General features: G+C 43.7%; 1 protein-coding gene across 1 annotated transcript in view; it reads left to right on the forward strand.

Moving 5' to 3' along the window:
• LOC148506082 (receptor-type tyrosine-protein phosphatase F-like) overlaps window positions 1-20573 on the forward strand; it is a 149093-nt gene that overhangs the window by 16241 nt on the left and 112279 nt on the right. The window contains exons 6-7 of the mRNA XM_088447311.1: window positions 5785-5930; window positions 7206-7347. Coding sequence (XP_088303437.1) covers window positions 5785-5930; window positions 7206-7347 — 288 coding nt within the window. The remainder of the gene's footprint in view (window positions 1-5784; window positions 5931-7205; window positions 7348-20573) is intronic.

Raw genomic sequence — 20573 nt, forward strand, 5'->3', positions numbered from 1 at the left:
TTGGTGATATCACCAGTATCTAGTGAAGCGAGAGGCTGAATGTCCTTAGTGATGTCACCAGTGTCTAGTGAAGTGAGAGACTGAATGTCCTCAGTGATGTCACCTGTTTCTAGTGAAGCGAGAGGCTGAATGTCCTCAGTGATGTCACCTGTTTCTAGTGAAGTGAGAGACTGAATGTCCACAGTGATATCACCGGTATCTAGTGAAGTGAGAGGCTGAGTGTCCTCAGTGATGTCATAGTATCTAGTGAAGCGAGAGGCTGAATGTCCTCAGTGATGTCACCAGTGTCTAGTGAAGCGAGAGGCTGGATGGTCCTCAGTGATGTCACCAGTGTCTAGTGAAGCGAGAGGCTGGATGGTCCTCAGTGATGTCACCAGTGTCTAGTGAAGTGAGAGACTGAATGTCCTCAGTGATGTCACCTGTTTCTAGTGAAGCGAGAGGCTGAATGTCCTCAGTGATGTCACCTGTTTCTAGTGAAGTGAGAGACTGAATGTCCACAGTGATATCACCGGTATCTAGTGAAGTGAGAGGCTGAGTGTCCTCAGTGATGTCATAGTATCTAGTGAAGCGAGAGGCTGAATGTCCTCAGTGATGTCACCAGTGTCTAGTGAAGCGAGAGGCTGGATGGTCCTCAGTGATGTCACCAGTGTCTAGTGAAGGGAGAGGCTGAATGTCCTCAGTGATGTCACCAGTGTCTAGTGAAGCGAGAGGCTGAATGTCCTCAGTGATGTCACCAGTATCTAGTGAAGCGAGAGGCTGAATGTCCTCAATGATGTCACCAGTATCTAGTGAAGCGAGAGGCTGAATGTCCTCAGTGATGTCACCAGTATCTAGTGAAGCGAGAGGCTGTATGTCCTCAGTGATGTCACCAGTATCTAGTGACGCAATAGGCTGTATGTCCTCAGAGATGTCATCAATTCCTGGTGAATAAGCTTCATAACCATATAATATATAATATATCTGACTCCCTTACAGTATAGGTTTGGATGAAGCACTAATGTTTTATCCATTAAATCTAATTTGTTATGCTATCCCAGAATTTGTATGTTTTGTGGAGGTGTTCTCCTGCTGTAATCCTATAGTAAGTAAGCACTGCACCTATGCTTTCTGTGTGTTTTATTTATTATGTATGACCCGGTGTATGACCCAGTCACAGTATGACCCGGTGTACGGACCCACGATTTACCCTCCCATCCTGCATTCACCTGCATGCCGTCATCAGCGATATCATCCCATCTGAAGTGCAGCTCTTCAGATGGGACGACATCAGTGACGACTCGCGATTGAGGGTACACACTGAGCCATATGGACAGTATACCATTCCGATCCATGTCGAAACGATATATCGCCTGATGTGTACCTGGATGTACAGTCCAAATTCTCTACCAGATAAACCAGGATTAATTTTGTCAGAAGCCAGGTAACCTACCAGTATGTACCAGTGTGGGAGGGAACTGTGGGACTGATTCAGACCCGCTCGCAAGTGCTATGCACTCGCAAGCGGGTCGATGGTGGGGCACTGCGCACGTGCGGCGTGCGCAACGCGTGCGCAAGCCCCGGAGCGAGTGAGAAATTCACTTGCTCCGAGGCTCGCTACAAACGGGGCGGCTGTCGATGTTGATCGACAGCTCGCCCCATTTTGTAGGCGGGGAGGGGGGTGGCTGGCCAAACGGAGGCGTTCCCGAAGGAACGCCTGTCGTTTGAGGGCGGCCCTACTGACATCACTCATGATGTCAGTAGTGAGCTTCCTGCTCTATTAGAGCAGGAAGCTCACTGGGGCTTGCGGGAATGAGACCCTACCACAAGGGTCTCGTCGCAAGCCCGATGGTCGCGACCATCACTTGGCCGCTCGCAAAAGCTGTGGGTGGTTACCCACAGCTTAGCGAGTGGCCAGGAGGCCGGTTTTAAAAATAAAAGCGGCCGCCCTGATTCAGAGAGAGCGCTCACTTTTTGCGAGGGACTCTGAATCATCCCCTGGAGAAACCCCCAACACCTACACACACACTTAGGTAGAACTATTCCAAAGACGTGTGGGTATGAGGTAATGAAAACCCTGGTAAGCAACCGGATTTAACGCCAGTGGGCTTCAACTCTAAAATAGGGGCAGAAAGTTCAAGAACAATTAATACTCACACTAAGCTGCAATCTTATGGCGGTATAAGTTGTTGATGACAAATGTAAGTACTGTTCTGTTTAAAATCTTAACATGTAAATACTGCAGAAATGTAAAAGCTTGTTAATGAGAAACTCTGTCGCTCCGGAGCTCGCTACAAAAGGGGCGGCTGTCGATGTTGATCGACAGCTCGCCCCTTTTTGTAGGTAGGAACGCCTACCGTTTTGTGGGCGGCTGCACTGACATCATCAGTGATGTCAGTGGGGAGCTTCCTGCTCGATCAGAGCAGAAAGCTCCCTGGGGTTTGCGAGTGCCCAGACCCAACCTTAGGGTCTGGTCGCAAGCCCCGATGGTCGTGATGGTGATCACCATCGCGACCATCACCCTGGTCGCTAGCTAAGCTGTGGGTGGTAACCCACAGCTTAGCTAACGACCAGGAGGCCGCACCAAAAAAAAAGAAGCGCCTGCCCTCATTCAGAGAGAGCGATCGCTTCTTGCGATCGCCTCTGAATGAGGTCCTCTGTCTGGTGGCTGCATAGATGCCACCATCTTGTTGTTATCTCTTGCAACGTGTGAGACATCCCTCTTCTGTAGCACACATAGGCCCTCATTCAGAGGCGGTCGCAAGAAGCGACCGCTCGTTCTGAATGAAGGTGGCCGCTTGTATTTTTTAGTGCAGCCTCCTGGTCGCTAGCTAAGCTGTGGGTTACCACCCACAGCTTAGCGACCGACCAGGTTGATGGTCACGTTGGTCAAGACCATGGCGAACATCGGGGCTTGCGACGAGACGCTAAGGTTGGGTCTCTGTAACCGCAAGCCCCAGGGAGCTCTGATTGAGCAGGAAGCTCCCCACTGACATCACTGCTGTCAGTGTGGCCGCCCACAAAACGGCATGCGTTCCTTAAGGAACGCCTCCGTTTGTGAAACCACCCCTCATCCCCGCCTACAAAACGGGCCGACCTGTCGATCAACATCGACAGCCGCCCATTTTGTAGTGAGCTCCGGAGCGAGAGAATTTCTCTCTCACTCCGGGGCTTGCGCACGCGCAGTGCGGCCGCTGCAGGTACGCAGGGCCTTAACATCGACCCGGTTGCGAGCACTCAGCGCTTGCGACCGCCTCTGAATGAGGCCCATAGTGCTTTCTCACTGCTGATGCCTGGATGTCCCACTTCCTACAGATGACCTGTGCTGGCTGCTTCCAGCTACAGCCTGTTACTTTGTTAGTCATTGACTGTCACAGAGAATGGTAGTTAGATCTACATCGCTCATCCATCACCGCAGCCTGAAACGGCCCACTAAGCTGACGGGCACATAGAGATGAGCGAGCATGGGGGGGGGGGAGAGGACCGAGTTTAAAATGATGCAATTTTTCCTGGCTGAGCTCTGCAGGAATTGCCTCCATTTCTCTGTGATGATGGCCGGACCCGTCAGCTGCAATTTCATGTGCCACTAACATCATGTCGCTGGCGCATGGAATGGCACGAGCGGGGAGCTCAGTCTACTTCCGTCATACTAGTGGAAGTAATAGGCTATTATGGCTTCCTGATATTAGGTGGTTCTGTAATAGGGAGACTGTAGAACTGTCAGCCGCATCTGTCCTCCAAAACCGACGGCATCTATGTCACCGCCATCACACACATTAATTACATCTATGTCACCGCCATCACACACATTAATTACATCTATGTCACCGCCATCACACACATTAATTACAACTTTAACACTGAATGAAACTTTTAATTGCCTCATTATCTTTAGTTGTCACAGCAATATCAGTGTCTTGGCACGAGCGCGGGTAAACTTGTATCATGTGCTGTTGGCGCACTACAAGTCATTCCTTACTGGATTAGTATAAACTCATTTGCACTGTTGAATTCTCTCTTCCTGCCAGTGAGCTGAAATAATTTTATTTATATTGAGCTGGACCAATCTTCATAACAATGCAGCTTATCAGTTTACTAGGAACTAGTGATATCTATGGAACTTAGGGGTATGTTTGCTAAACGGCGACTGTTGTAATCCAGCATCTCTCTGCGGGGCTGGCACTGAAATTGAAAACGGCAGTGATATTGGGCCTGATTGCTGCTGTCGGCATCGCAGATCCGAGTTCTGCATTCTAAAGGGGTGTGATATGTATTACCGCCGGCCGCAAGACCGGCGGTTCAAATCCCGACCGCGACTGCCCGACAAAGGAGGAAATCCGATCGTCCTAAAGGTAAGTATAAACTAATCTAATTCTACCCCCTAACCCTCCTTTAGGGTGCCTAACCCTAACCTCCCCCCCTGTGCCTAACCCTAACCCCCCCTCTAAGTGCCTAAACCTAATCCCCCTTCCCCGCTGCCTAAACCTAAGTCCCCCGGGGGGGTGACTAACCCTAACCTCCCCCCGGGGGGCCTAAACCTAACCCTCCCTCACCCTAGCCTAACCCTAACCTCCCGGGGGGGTGCCTAACCCTAAATCCCCCCCGGGAGCCCTAAACCTAACACTCCCCCCCCCCCCCCCCCCGTGGCTGTCCAATCGAAGTGATGCCAGGCGCCGGACTACCGGCATCGGTCAAATGACAGGCATCAAGATTTGGACACCTGTCATTCAACCCTCGCCGGGATTAAGTAGTCTGGAAGCCGGCGGTCGGCATTTAGACCGTCGGCTTCCAGACTACATTCCATTCCGAAGATGTAGCATTGGATCACCGTTGCTACCATCTGTCGCTATGTCCGCAGTCTTTGCCAATCTGAGTGAGTCTAAGTTTACACAGAATGGGCGATGGAACTAACCTACGGGGGCCAGGAAAATCTGCGTCCGAACACGCAGACCCAGGGCTCGGCACTTGCACAAAATGGAGGCGACACTCCTCCATTTTGGGGAGTGGCCTCCGTCGCCGCCCTTTTCCCACTCTCAAACGGTCACAGTCTGTCAATCATGCTGCGGCTTCCAGGGCACTGCAACCGGGGCTGCAGTAACATCACAGCACATGCGCACGGTTGCCTCCACGTACGCGCAGTCCACCCACCTCCTGATTAAACGCAAAGCCTGTCGAGAAGTTGCAACTTGCAAATGCGCCACTTAGTAAATTTAATTCTTTTATCACTGATTCCTAGCAGACCAATACACTGCATTCTCATGAATATTGCCCAGAAACTGTCTCTCTAGAGCAGTGATTCCCAACCTCAGTCCTCAAGGCACACTAACAGTCCAGTACAGGATCTAGAATTTTCTTTTAGGGGGAGCGGTTAAACAATGATTCCTGCTTCCCCTTTCTCTCTAGTCCTGACTCTGTCTCCTGTAGGACCTGCTGACCACTACACTATGTCATAGAAGCAGTGGCGTAACTAGGGTAAGTGTCACTCAGTGCATGCCTGGCAGAGCCGTAACTAGACTTTTTGGTGCCCTATGCCAGAAAGAGTATTGTTGCCCCCCCATTTTTCAAAGGGACATGATGCACCCAAAAAAAGGAGAATTGCCTCATGGGGAAGGGCCAGGGAAGAGATAGGAGAGGCCAGGAGATGTTGGAGATGAAATAAGAGGAAGCTATAAGTGAGAATGATAATAAAAATAAATTTGACAGGCCCAAACAGCGCCCCCTGACCTGTGGTGCCCTGTGCGATGGCACCGGCCACACTAGCCTAGCTACGGCCCTGATGCCTGGTAACACATATGTCTTTTTCTGCAGGTGAGCCGATCTTTATCCGGAAGCCAGATGACCAAATTGGAATATCAGGTGGCGTGGCCTCTTTTGTGTGCCAGGCCACGGGAGATCCTAAACCACGAATCACCTGGATGAAGAACGGGAAGAAAGTCAGCTCCCAGCGCTTTGAGGTAATTGCCAGATCTGGGAGCAAGTGCCGTCCCCTCCCCTGTCTGGCACTCTGTGAGCTCTGATGGGTAGAAGCTAATAAGGCCTATTATGGGGAGACAGAATATCCTATCAGCGCTGTGCAGCGGCCAGAGAGAGAGATCTCATTCGTGTAATGGCTGCGGCCTGGCTCCCTCCTGATCTGGGGATGTTTCCTGTCAGCCTTTGTAGGCAGTGAGGACAGGTCACTCTCCACTCTGTGTCACTGATAAGTAAATGGGATCTATTCAAATAAAATGAGAATTGGATGCTGCCTTTCAGACCCTCACAAAGATTAAATGGGTTGGATTTAAACCATTGTATCAGCCAGTATTATGGAATGAAAAAGATAAACTAGAAATGAGCAGAGGAATTGGCTATTTTGTATCAGATTGTCTCGCTGCTTCTCTTTCCATATCTGTTGTCTAATTTCTTTGTTTTTGGTGCCTGACTGTATCTCAAACACGAGTGCCTGTCTTCTAGCCTGTATTTCTATGTGAGTTTTCTGCAGAGTTGGACTGACACATAGGGTTACAGGGGAAACCCCCGGTAGGCCCCACTGCCTGAGGCCTCACCCCCTCCTCTAGGGATCAGGTTTCAGACAGTGCACTTGAATTATACATGTTACATTATGCTGCAAAGTAATAGTGTATTTTCTACAATGCAATGCTGTTATTTATCTGCTACATTATCATGCATTCATTAGCAGCATATTTATGGGCCTATATATGGGCCCCTATCACTGCATTGCCCTGGGCCCTTCATGCCCCAGTCCGATACTAGTCTTCTGTTATGGAGCTTTTTATATGGTGTTCTGAACCAGCCCATAGTTTTACTATGTACTGTATTCAGGTTCAGAGCTCCTGTTGGATTCATGTATCAAAAGTGGTTACACACAAACAATCAGGAAATGTAACTGGGCAGAGTTAGAACCATCTGTAATCAATAAAGGACATTACAATGTTATCAGCAGGATACAGTGTTTCAGCTCCTCCTACTCCTACATGCCTGTGTGTACACAAGTTTCAAGTGGGAAGGGCTAGGCCAACATGTAGTCAATCATAACATTAACAACTTAAAGTTTCAATGAGGCTCCTGTCAAGCTCATACTGGGGAGAGTCATGTCTCAAAAGCACTCTTTTTTAAATTTTTTATCAAGGACAATTCATACATCAAAATGAAATTGTTGGCAAAGACAGGCGTGCAGAATATGTTCTGTGATCTCCTGGAGGACTGATGTGTACATGTCTCTTCCTTAGGTCATAGAGTTTGATGACGGATCAGGGTCTGTCCTACGAATACAGCCTCTCCGTGTTCATAGGGATGACGCAATATATGAGTGTACAGCAACCAACAGCGTGGGTGAAATCAACAGCACCGCCAAGCTCACCGTACTGGAAGGTAGGAAACTATTGGGGTTCATTGTGCTTTGATATGATGTGATTATGCTTTAACGGTGTGCGACCTGTGACTTTCCAGCTGTTGTGGAATTAAAAACTCCCAGCATACCATGCTCTTAACGGTAAAGCAAGTGCTTAGGGTCTGTTTTCCCTGAAGAGGTTCTGCAGGAGCTGAGATGCTTGTTTCTCTGTCATAACTAAGGATACCTGAAAGGGATCCGGATAAGTGAAGATGGGCTCCAGCTGTTAGTATGTCTCAGTTATGTATCCCAGGATCCTTCCCCTGACTAGATCACACCGAGAAGCTGACGTTTCTCTGTGCACAGACCAGTATTACAGTATTAGCAGTGTCTCATCTCGGCCACCTTGAAAGTGAAATCCTTTACTGAGGGGGTCAGGCCATAGTAGGTATCTCTCTCCTGTAATTACTCTCCAACAGCCCAGAACAGCCTCCTATTGAATTGGAGGCATCCTTGGGCTCCCTGGGCTCTGACATGAGCATGACGAATGCTTCCCCTAAGGACCACTAGAGGGATTGGATCGGAGAGCAGACATTGATCTCGCAGCTTGCCACCTGCCCCCCACTTACCTGCACACTTCCCCGATGAGATGATCTCATCCTTCACAATATCCCGGGAAAATATGCCACATAAAATATAATCAGTTGATTGAAAGAGCAGTGTGACTATGGTGGTGATCTCATCGCTGTGCTGCACACAGGCACCCTGTTTAATTAAACACTTTCAGAAACTAGGTTAGTAGATGTTTCACCGAGGTCAAGCACATAGGATAACTGTAGTTGGTTAAACATTATTAAGTTTAGATGTCATGGATTTCCGTTTACTTAAAGCGAAAATGATGGTAACATTACAATGTTGATGATATCAACATAGATGCGTTTAATGAAAGTTTGTGTATGAGTTATACGTACATGATTTAAATAATGTCTTATTGTAGAGAAAGGAGATTGATGTCCAGTTTTCTAAACAAGCGTCCCAGGGAAAATCACGTGTTTGTGGCTTTATTTATCTAGTGAACTGTATGAAACATTGTTGTGTCATCATTGTTTTTATCTGTGCCACAAAATCTCTGTTGACCTGATCACTCACATTTTAAAACCTAGGAAGGAACGAGTCCCCTTATGGGGCACATAGAAACCGGCCTGAGCCCGATTCTTATCTCGGCAGTGGCGCCTCCTAAAGTGTCAGAGATTCTTTTAAAGTAATGATGAAATCCTCCGGCACTTGTGTGTATGAGGTGTGGATTTTAGCTCGGTGATCTCTGCTCAAACATATCATGTGTTTTCAGGATTTGCTGATGACCTCTGAGGCCAGCCCTCCCTCGCCCGGCTGTATGGTAAAGAGATGGGACACTGAAGCCTGTGTTGTCGATATGCCAAATACTTTGTTTATTTATAGGCGGCACTGCATCTAGAAACCTTCACAGTCAAAAGACCATTTTGCACGACCAATAACTCCTGCTTGGATGCAGTATTACATTCTATTGAAATATGTTGCACGGCCGAATAAAACAAGGCTACTCCCATGTCTAGGGATGTCTTGTAGTGTTAGTTGGTAATGCAGTACAAATATGCTAACATTTTAAGGCACCGCTTGTAGATCTCTTACTTGGGGCACTTCGCTGTGAACGGTTTTTCCAGCTCGGAGATTGCTTATACAGGGACCATACATTTCACTACAGAACCCACCGCACATTCTCGTCCATATAAGTTCTAGGCGCCTTCGATCTGCCATGCTGCTTCCTGTTCATCAACCTGTGCTTGTACTGGAATAAATCAATAAAACGGGTCAGCAGTGCATTAATTACTCCAAGAGCTGTCTCTCGCCTCTTTAAACAGGAAAACTACCTGCTTAAGATTAATTACCTTCTCACAGACGATTGCTGATTTTGCCCTGGAGCTCTCGGACTGCAGCTTGTCCGTATGTCAGTGGAGTGCGTTTGGAGAGTGGCACAGGCTTCGTAGCTGCTGTAATTACTCAGTAACAGATTTGTTGGTGCACTTGCTGTGTGTGAGATAAAAGTTGGTGCACTTCGTCCACGAAAAGGCAAAATAATTTTCTTTGGTACTAAAGCTTCCGCATTTGCCGATTACAGGTGTCTAGCAAAGCACCCGAGTGACCGTTCCATCATTTTGCAACAGAAAATTGGGTCACCCCCTATTAGATTCATTCATGCAGTATGCCAGCTACAGGACCCTGCCTCTACTACTATTTATAATATAATATTCTGCCCCATACATGTCACCCCCTATTAGATTCATTCATGCGGTATACCAGCTACAGGACACTGCCTATACTACTATTTATAATATAGTATTCTGCCCATACATGTCACCCCCTATTAGATTAATTCATGCAGTATACCAGCTACAGGACCCTGCCTCTACTACTATTTATAATACAGTATTCTACCCCATACATGTCACCCCTTATTATATTCATTCATGCAGTATACCAGCTACAAGACCCTGCCTCTACTACAATTTATAATATAGTATTCTGCCCCATACATGTCACCCCCTATTAGATTCATTCATGCAGTATACCAGCTACAGGACCCTGCCTCTACTACTATTTGCTAATTATAATATAGTATTCTGCCCCATACATGTCACCCCCTATTAGATTCATTCATGCAGTCTACCAGCTACAGGACCCTGCTTCTACTACAATTTATAATAAAGTATTCTGCCCCATACATGTCACCCCCTATTAGATTCATTAATGCGGTATACCAGCTACAGGACACTGCCTATACTACTATTTATAATATAGTATTCTGCCCCATACATGTCACCCCCTATTAGATTCATTCATGCAGTATACCAGCTACAGGACCCTGACTCTACTACTATTTGCTAATTATAATATAGTATTCTGCCCCATACATGGCACCCCCTATTAGATTCATTCATGCAGTATACCAGCTACAGGACCCTGCCTCCACTACAATTTATAATATAGTATTCTGCCCCATACATGTCACCCCCTATTAGATTCATTCATGCGGTATACCAGCTACAGGACCCTGCCTCTACTACTATTTATAATATAGTATTCTGCCCTATACATGTCACCCCCTATTAGATTCATTCATGCAGTATACCAGCTACAGGACCCTGCCTCCACTACAATTTATAATATAGTATTCTGCCCCATACATGTCACCCCCTATTAGATTCATTCATGCAGTATACCAGCTACAGGACCCTGCCTCCACTACAATTTATAATATAGTATTCTGCCCCATACATGTCATCCCCTATTAGATTCATTCATGCAGTATACCAGCTACAGGACCCTGCCTCCACTACAATTTATAATATAGTATTCTGCCCCATACATGTCACCCCCTATTAGATTCATTCATGCAGTATACCAGCTACAGGACCCTGCCTCTACTACTATTTGCTAATTATAATATAGTATTCTGCCCCATACATGTCACCCCCTATTAGATTCATTCATGCAGTATACCAGCTACAGGACCCTGCCTATACTACTATTTATAATATAGTATTCTGCCCCATACATGTCACCCCCTATTTGATTCATTCATGCAGTATACCAGCTACAGGACCCTGCCTCTACTACTATTTATAATATAGTATTCTGCCCCATACATGTCTCCCCTATTAGATTCATTCATGCAGTATACCAGCTACAGGACCCTGCCTATACTATTTATAATATAGTATTCTGCCCCATACATGTCTCCCCTATTAGATTCATTCATGCACTATACCAGCTACAGGACCCTGCCTCTACTACTATTTATAATATAGTATTCTGCCCCATACATGTCACCCCCTAGTAGATTCATTCATGCAGTATACCAGCTACAGGACCCTACCTCTACTACAATTTATAATATAGTATTCTGCCCCATACATGTCACCGCCTATTAGATTCATTCATGCGGTATACCAGCTACAGGACACTGCCTATACTATTTATAATATAGTATTCTGCCCCATACATGTCACCCCGTATTAGATTCATTCATGCAGTATACCAGCTACAAGACCCTGTCTCTACTACAATTTATAATATAGTATTCTGCCCCATACATGTCACCCCCTATTAGATTCATTCATGCGGTATACCAGCTACAGGACCTTGCCTATACTACTATTTATAATATAGTATTCTGCCCCATACATGTCACCCCCTATTAGATTAATTCATGCAGTATACCAGCTATAGGACCCTGCCTCTACTACTATTTCTAATATAGTATTCTGCCCCATACATGTCACCCCCTATTAGATTCATTCATGCGGTATACCAGCTACAGGACACTGCCTATACTATTATTTATAATATTGTATTCTGCCCCATACATGTCACCCCCTATTAGATTCATTCATGCAGTATACCAGCTACAGGACCCTGCCTCTACTACTATTTATAATATAGTATTCTGCCCCATACATGTCACCCCCTATTAGATTCATTCATGCAGTATACCAGCTACAGGACCCTGCCTCTACTACTATTTATAATATAGTATTCTGCCCCATACATGTCACCCCTATTAGATTCATTCATACAGTATACCAGCTACAGGACCCTGCCTATACTACTATTTATAATATAGTATTCTGCCCCATACATGTCACCCCCTATTAGATTCATTCATGCGGTATAACAGCTACAGGACCCTGCCTCTACTACTATTTATAATATAGTATTCTGCCCCATACATGTCACCCCCTAGTAGATTCATTCATGCAGTATACCAGCTACAGGACCCTACCTCTACTACAATTTATAATATAGTATTCTGCCCCATACATGTCACCGCCTATTAGATTCATTCATGCGGTATACCAGCTACAGGACACTGCCTATACTATTTATAATATAGTATTCTGCCCCATACATGTCACCCCGTATTAGATTCATTCATGCAGTATACCAGCTACAAGACCCTGTCTCTACTACAATTTATAATATAGTATTCTGCCCCATACATGTCACCCCCTATTAGATTCATTCATGCGGTATACCAGCTACAGGACCCTGCCTATACTACTATTTATAATATAGTATTCTGCCCCATACATGTCACCCCCTATTAGATTAATTCATGCAGTATACCAGCTATAGGACCCTGCCTCTACTACTATTTCTAATATAGTATTCTGCCCCATACATGTCACCCCCTATTAGATTCATTCATGCGGTATACCAGCTACAGGACACTGCCTATACTATTATTTATAATATTGTATTCTGCCCCATACATGTCACCCCCTATTAGATTCATTCATGCAGTATACCAGCTACAGGACCCTGCCTCTACTACTATTTATAATATAGTATTCTGCCCCATACATGTCACCCCCTATTAGATTCATTCATGCAGTATACCAGCTACAGGACCCTGCCTCTACTACTATTTATAATATAGTATTCTGCCCCATACATGTCACCCCTATTAGATTCATTCATACAGTATACCAGCTACAGGACCCTGCCTATACTACTATTTATAATATAGTATTCTGCCCCATACATGTCACCCCCTATTAGATTCATTCATGCGGTATACCAGCTACAGGACACTGCCTATACTACTATTTATAATATAGTATTCTGCCCCATACATGTCACCCCCTATTAGATTCATTCATGAGGTATACCAGCCACAGGACCCTGCCTCTACTACTATTTATAATATAGTATTCTGCCCCATACATGTCACCCCCTATTAGATTCATTCATGCGGTATGCCAGCTACAGGACCCTGCCTCCACTACAATTTATAATATAGTATTCTGCCCCATACATGACACCTCCTATTAGATTCATTCATGCGGTATACCAGCTACAGGACACTGCCTCTACTACTATTTATAATATAGTATTCTGCCCCATACATGTCACCCCCTATTAGATTCATTCATGAGGTATACCAGCCACAGGACCCTGCCTCTACTACTATTTATAATATAGTATTCTGCCCCATACATGTCACCTCCTATTAGATTCATTCATGCGGTATACCAGCTACAGGACACTGCCTCTACTACTATTTATAAAATAGTATTCTGCCCCATACATGTCATCCCCTATTAGATTCATTCATGCAGTATACCAGCTACAGGACACTGCCTCTACTACTATTTATAAAATAGTATTCTGCCCCATACATGTCATCCCCTATTAGATTCATTCATGCAGTATACCAGCTACAGGACCCTGCCTCTACTACTATTTATAATATAGTATTCTGCCCCATACATGTCACCCCCTATTAGATTCATTCATGCAGTATACCAGCTACAGGACCCTGCCTCTACTACTATTTATAATATAGTATTCTGCCCCATACATGTCACCCCCTTTTAGATTCATTCATGCAGTATACCAGCTACAGGACCCTACCTCTACTACAATTTATAATATAGTATTCTGCCCCATACATGTCACCCCCTATTAGATTCATTCATGCGGTATACCAGCTACAGTACACTGCCTATACTATTTATAATATAGTATTCTGCCCCATACATGTCACCCCGTATTAGATTCATTCATGCAGTATACCAGCTACAGGACCCTGCCTCTACTACTATTTGCTAATTATAATATAGTATTCTGCCCCATACATGTCACCCCCTATTAGATTCATTCATGCAGTATACCAGCTACAGGACCCTACCTCTACTACAATTTATAATATAGTATTCTGCCCCATACATGTCACCCCCTATTAGATTCATTCATGCGGTATACCAGCTACAGGACACTGCCTATACTATTTATAATATAGTATTCTGCCCCATACATGTCACCCCGTATTAGATTCATTCATGCAGTATACCAGCTATAGGACCCTGCCTATACTACTATTTATAATATAGTATTCTGCCCCATACATGTCACCCCCTATTAGATTCATTCATGCAGTATACCTGCTACAGGACCCTGCCTCTACTACTATTTATAATATAGTATTCTGCCCCATACATGTCACCCCTTATTAGATTCATTCATGCAGTATACCAGCTACAGGACCCTGCCTCTACTACTATTTAGAATATAGTATTCTGCCCCATACATGTCACCCCCTATTAGATTCATTCATGCAGTATACCAGCTACAGGACACTGCCTATACTACTATTTGCTAGTTATAATATAGTATTCTGCCCCATACGTCACCACCTATTAGATTCATTCATGCAGTATACCAGCTACAGGACCCTACCTCTACTACAATTTATAATATAGTATTCTGCCCCATACATGTCACTCCCTATTAGATTCATTCATGCAGTATACCAGCTACAGGACACTGCCTCTACTACTATTTAGAATATAGTATTCTGCCCCATACATGTCACCTCCTATTAGATTCATTCATACAGTATACCAGCTACAGGACCCTGCCTCTACTACTGTTTATAATATAGTATTCTGCCCCATACATGTCACCCCTATTAGATTCATTAATGCAGTATACCAGCTAGAGGACACTGCCTATACTACTATTTATAATATAGTATTCTGCCCCATACATGTCACCCCCTATTAGATTCATTCATGCAGTATACCAGCTACAGGACACTGCCTCTACTACTATTTATAAAATAGTATTCTACCCCATAAATGTCATCCCCTATTAGATTCATTAATGCAGTATACCAGCTACAGGACACTGCCTATACTATTTATAATATAGTATTCTGCCCCATACATGTCACCCCGTATTAGATTCATTCATGCAGTATACCAGCTACAGGACCCTGCCTCTACTACTATTTGCTAATTATAATATAGTATTCTGCCCCATACATGTCACCCCCTATTAGATTCATTCATGCAGTATACCAGCTACAGGACCCTACCTCTAATACAATTTATAATATAGTATTCTGCCCCATACATGTCACCCCCTATTAGATTCATTCATGCGGTATACCTGCTACAGGACACTGCCTATACTATTTATAATATAGTATTCTGCCCCATACATGTCACCCCGTATTAGATTCATTCATGCAGTATACCAGCTATAGGACCCTGCCTATACTACTATTTGCTAATTATAATATAGTATTCTGCCCCATACATGTCACCCCCTATTAGATTCATTCATGCAGTATACCAGCTACAGCACCCTGCCTCTACTACTATTTATAATATAGTATTCTGCCCCATACATGTCACCCCTTATTAGATTCATTCATGCAGTATACCAGCTACAGGACCCTGCCTCTACTACTATTTAGAATATAGTATTCTGCCCCATACATGTCACCCCCTATTAGATTCATTCATGCAGTATACCAGCTACAGGACACTGCCTATACTCCTATTTGCTAGTTATAATATAGTATTCTGCCCCATACGTCACCACCTATTAGATTCATTCATGCAGTATACCAGCTACAGGACCCTACCTCTACTACAATTTATAATATAGTATTCTGCCCCATACATGTCACCCCCTATTAGATTCATTCATGCGGTATACCAGCTACAGGACACTGCCTATACTATTTATAATATAGTATTCTGCCCCATACATGTCACCCCGTATTAGATTCATTCATGCAGTATACCAGCTATTGGACCCTGCCTATACTACTATTTGCTAATTATAATATAGTATTCTGCCCCATACATGTCACCCCCTATTAGATTCATTTATGCAGTATACCAGCTACAGGACCCTGCCTATACTATTTATAATATAGTATTCTGCCCCAGCCATGTCTCCCCTATTAGATTCATTCATGCAGTATACCAGCTACAGGACCCTGCCTCTACTACTATTTATAATATAGTATTCTGCCCCATACATGTCACCCCCTAGTAGATTCATTCATGCAGTATACCAGCTACAGGACCCTACCTCTACTACAATTTATAATATAGTATTCTGCCCCATACATGTCACCGCCTATTAGATTCATTCATGCGGTATACCAGCTACAGGACACTGCCTATACTATTTATAATATAGTATTCTGCCCCATACATGTCACCCCGTATTAGATTCATTCATGCAGCATACCAGCTACAAGACCCTGTCTCTACTACAATTTATAATATAGTATTCTGCCCCATACATGTCACCCCCTATTAGATTCATTCATGCGGTATACCAGCTACAGGACCCTGCCTATACTACTATTTATAATATAGTATTCTGCCCCATACATGTCACCCCCTATTAGATTAATTCATGCAGTATACCAGCTATAGGACCCTGCCTCTACTACTATTTCTAATATAGTATTCTGCCCCATACATGTCACCCCCTATTAGATTCATTCATGCGGTATACCAGCTACAGGACACTGCCTATACTATTATTTATAATATAGTATTCTGCCCCATACATGTCACCCCGTATTAGATTCATTCATGCAGTATACCAGCTATAGGACCCTGCCTATACTACTATTTGCTAATTATAATATAGTATTCTGCCCCATACATGTCGCCCCCTATTAGATTCATTCATGCAGTATACCAGCTACAGCACCCTGCCTCTACTACTATTTATAATATAGTATTCTGCCCCATACATGTCACCCCCTATTAGATTCATTCATGCAGTATACCTGCTACAGGACCCTGCCTCTACTACTATTTATAATATAGTATTCTGCCCCATACATGTCACCCCTTATTAGATTCATTCATGCAGTATACCAGCTACAGGACCCTGCCTCTACTACTATTTAGAATATAGTATTCTGCCCCATACATGTCACCCCCTATTAGATTCATTCATGCAGTATACCAGATACAGGACACTGCCTATACTCCTATTTGCTAGTTATAATATAGTATTCTGCCCCATACGTCACCACCTATTAGATTCATTCATGCAGTATACCAGCTACAGGACCCTACCTCTACTACAATTTATAATATAGTATTCTGCCCCATACATGTCACCCCCTATTAGATTCATTCATGCGGTATACCAGCTACAGGACACTGCCTATACTATTTATAATATAGTATTCTGCCCCATACATGTCACCCCGTATTAGATTCATTCATGCAGTATACCAGCTATTGGACCCTGCCTATACTACTATTTGCTAATTATAATATAGTATTCTGCCCCATACATGTCACCCCCTATTAGATTCATTTATGCAGTATACCAGCTACAGGACCCTGCCTATACTATTTATAATATAGTATTCTGCCCCATACATGTCTCCCCTATTAGATTCATTCATGCAGTATACCAGCTTCAGGACCCTGCCTCTACTACTATTTATAATATAGTATTCTGCCCCATACATGTCACCCCCTAGTAGATTCATTCATGCAGTATACCAGCTACAGGACCCTACCTCTACTACAATTTATAATATAGTATTCTGCCCCATACATGTCACCGCCTATTAGATTCATTCATGCGGTATACCAGCTACAGGACACTGCCTATACTATTTATAATATAGTATTCTGCCCCATACATGTCACCCCGTATTAGATTCATTCATGCAGTATACCAGCTACAAGACACTGCCTATACTACTATTTATAATATAGTATTCTGCCCCATACATGTCACCCCCTATTAGATTCATTCATGCGGTATACCAGCTACAGGACCCTGCCTATACTACTATTTATAATATAGTATTCTGCCCCATACATGTCACCCCCTATTAGATTAATTCATGCAGTATACCAGCTATAGGACCCTGCCTCTACTACTATTTCTAATATAGTATTCTGCCCCATACATGTCACCCCCTATTAGATTCATTCATGCGGTATACCAGCTACAGGACACTGCCTATACTATTATTTATAATATAGTATTCTGCCCCATACATGTCACCCCCTATTAGATTCATTCATGCAGTATACCAGCTACAGGACCCTGCCTCTACTACTATTTATAATATAGTATTCTGCCCCATACATGTCTCCCCCTATTAGATTCATTCATGCAGTATACCAGCTACAGGACCCTGCCTCTACTACTATTTATAATATAGTATTCTGCCCCATACATGTCACCCCCTATTAGATTCATTCATGCAGTATACCAGCTACAGGACCCTGCCTCTACTACTATTTATAATATAGTATTCTGCCCCATACATGTCACCCCCTATTAGATTCATTCATGCAGTATACCAGCTACAGGACCCTGCCTCCACTACAATTTATAATATAGTATTCTGCCCCATACATGTCACCTCCTATTAGATTAATTCATGCGGTATACCAGCTACAGGACCCAGCCTCTACTACTATTTATAATATAGTATTCTGCCCCATACATGACACCTCCTATTAGATTCATTCATGCAGTATACCAGCTACAGGACCCTGCCTCTACTACTATTTATAATATAGTATTCTGCCCCATACATGTCACCCCCTATTAGATTCATTCATGAGGTATACCAGCCACAGGACCCTGCCTCTACTACTATTTATAATATAGTATTCTGCCCCATACATGTCACCTCCTATTAGATTCATTCATGCGGTATACCAGCTACAGGACCCTGCCTCTACTACTATTTATAAAATAGTATTCTGCCCCATAAATGTCATCCCCTATTAGATTCATTCTTGCAGTATACCAACTACAGGACACTGCCTATGCTATTTATAATATAGTATTCTGCCCCATACATGTCACCCCTATTAGATTCATTCATGCAGTATACCAGCTACAGGACCTGCCTCTACTACTATTTATAATATAGTATTCTGCCCCATACATGTCACCCCCTATTAGATTCATTCATGCAGTATACCAGCTACAGGACCCTGCCTCTACTACTATTTATAATATAGTATTCTGCCCCATACATGTCACCCCCTATTAGATTCATTCATGCAGTATACCAGCTACAGGACCCTGCCTATACTATTTATAATATAGTATTCTGCCCCATACATGTCTCCCCTATTAGATTCATTCATGCAGTATACCAGCTACAGGACCCTGCCTCTACTACTATTTATAATATAGTATTCTTCCCCATACATGTCACCCCCTAGTAGATTCATTCATGCAGTATACCAGCTACAGGACCCTACCTCTACTACAATTTATAATATAGTATTCTGCCCCATACATGTCACCGCCTATTAGATTCATTCATGCAGTATACCAGCTACAGGACCCTACCTCTACTACAATTTATAATATAGTATTCTGCCCCATACATGTCACCCCGTATTAGATTCATTCATGCAGTATACCAGCTACAAGACCCTGTCTCTACTACAATTTATAATATAGTATTCTGCCCCATACATGTCACCCCCTATTAGATTCATTCATGCGGTATACCAGCTACAGGACCCTGCCTATACTACTATTTATAATATAGTATTCTGCCCCATACATGTCACCCCCTATTAGATTAATTCATGCAGTATACCAGCTATAGGACCCTGCCTCTACTACTATTTCTAATATAGTATTCTGCCCCATACATGTCACCCCCTATTAGATTCATTCATGCGGTATACCAGCTACAGGACACTGCCTATACTATTATTTATAATATAGTATTCTGCCCCATACATGTCACCCCCTATTAGATTCATTCATGCAGTATACCAGCTACAGGACCCTGCCTCTACTACTATTTATAATATAGTATTCTGCCCCATACATGTCACCCCTATTAGATTCATTCATGCAGTATACCAGCTACAGGACCCTGCCTCTACTACTATTTGCTAATTATAATATAGTATTCTGCCCCATACATGTCACCCCCTATTAGATTCATTCATGCAGTATACCTGCTACAGGACCCTGCCTCTACTACTATTTATAATATAGTATTCTGCCCCATACATGTCACCCCCTATTAGATTCATTCATGCGGTATACCAGCTACAGGACCCTGCCTCCACTACAATTTATAATATAGTATTCTGCCCCATACATGTCACCTCCTATTAGATTCATTCATGCGGTATACCAGCTACAGGACCCTGCCTCTACTACTATTTATAATATAGTTTTCTGCCCCATACATGACACCTCCTATTAGATTCATTCATGCGGTATACCAGCTACAGGACACTGCCTCTACTACTATTTATAATATAGTATTCTGCCCCATACATGTCACCCCCTATTAGATTCATTCATGAGGTATACCAGCCACAGGACCCTGCCTCTACTACTATTTATAATATAGTATTCTGCCCCATACATGTCACCTCCTATTAGATTC

This window comes from Taudactylus pleione, unplaced genomic scaffold (assembly GCF_031769625.1).
Source record: "Taudactylus pleione unplaced genomic scaffold, aTauple2 ptg000428l, whole genome shotgun sequence".
NCBI lineage: Eukaryota > Metazoa > Chordata > Amphibia > Anura > Myobatrachidae > Taudactylus > Taudactylus pleione.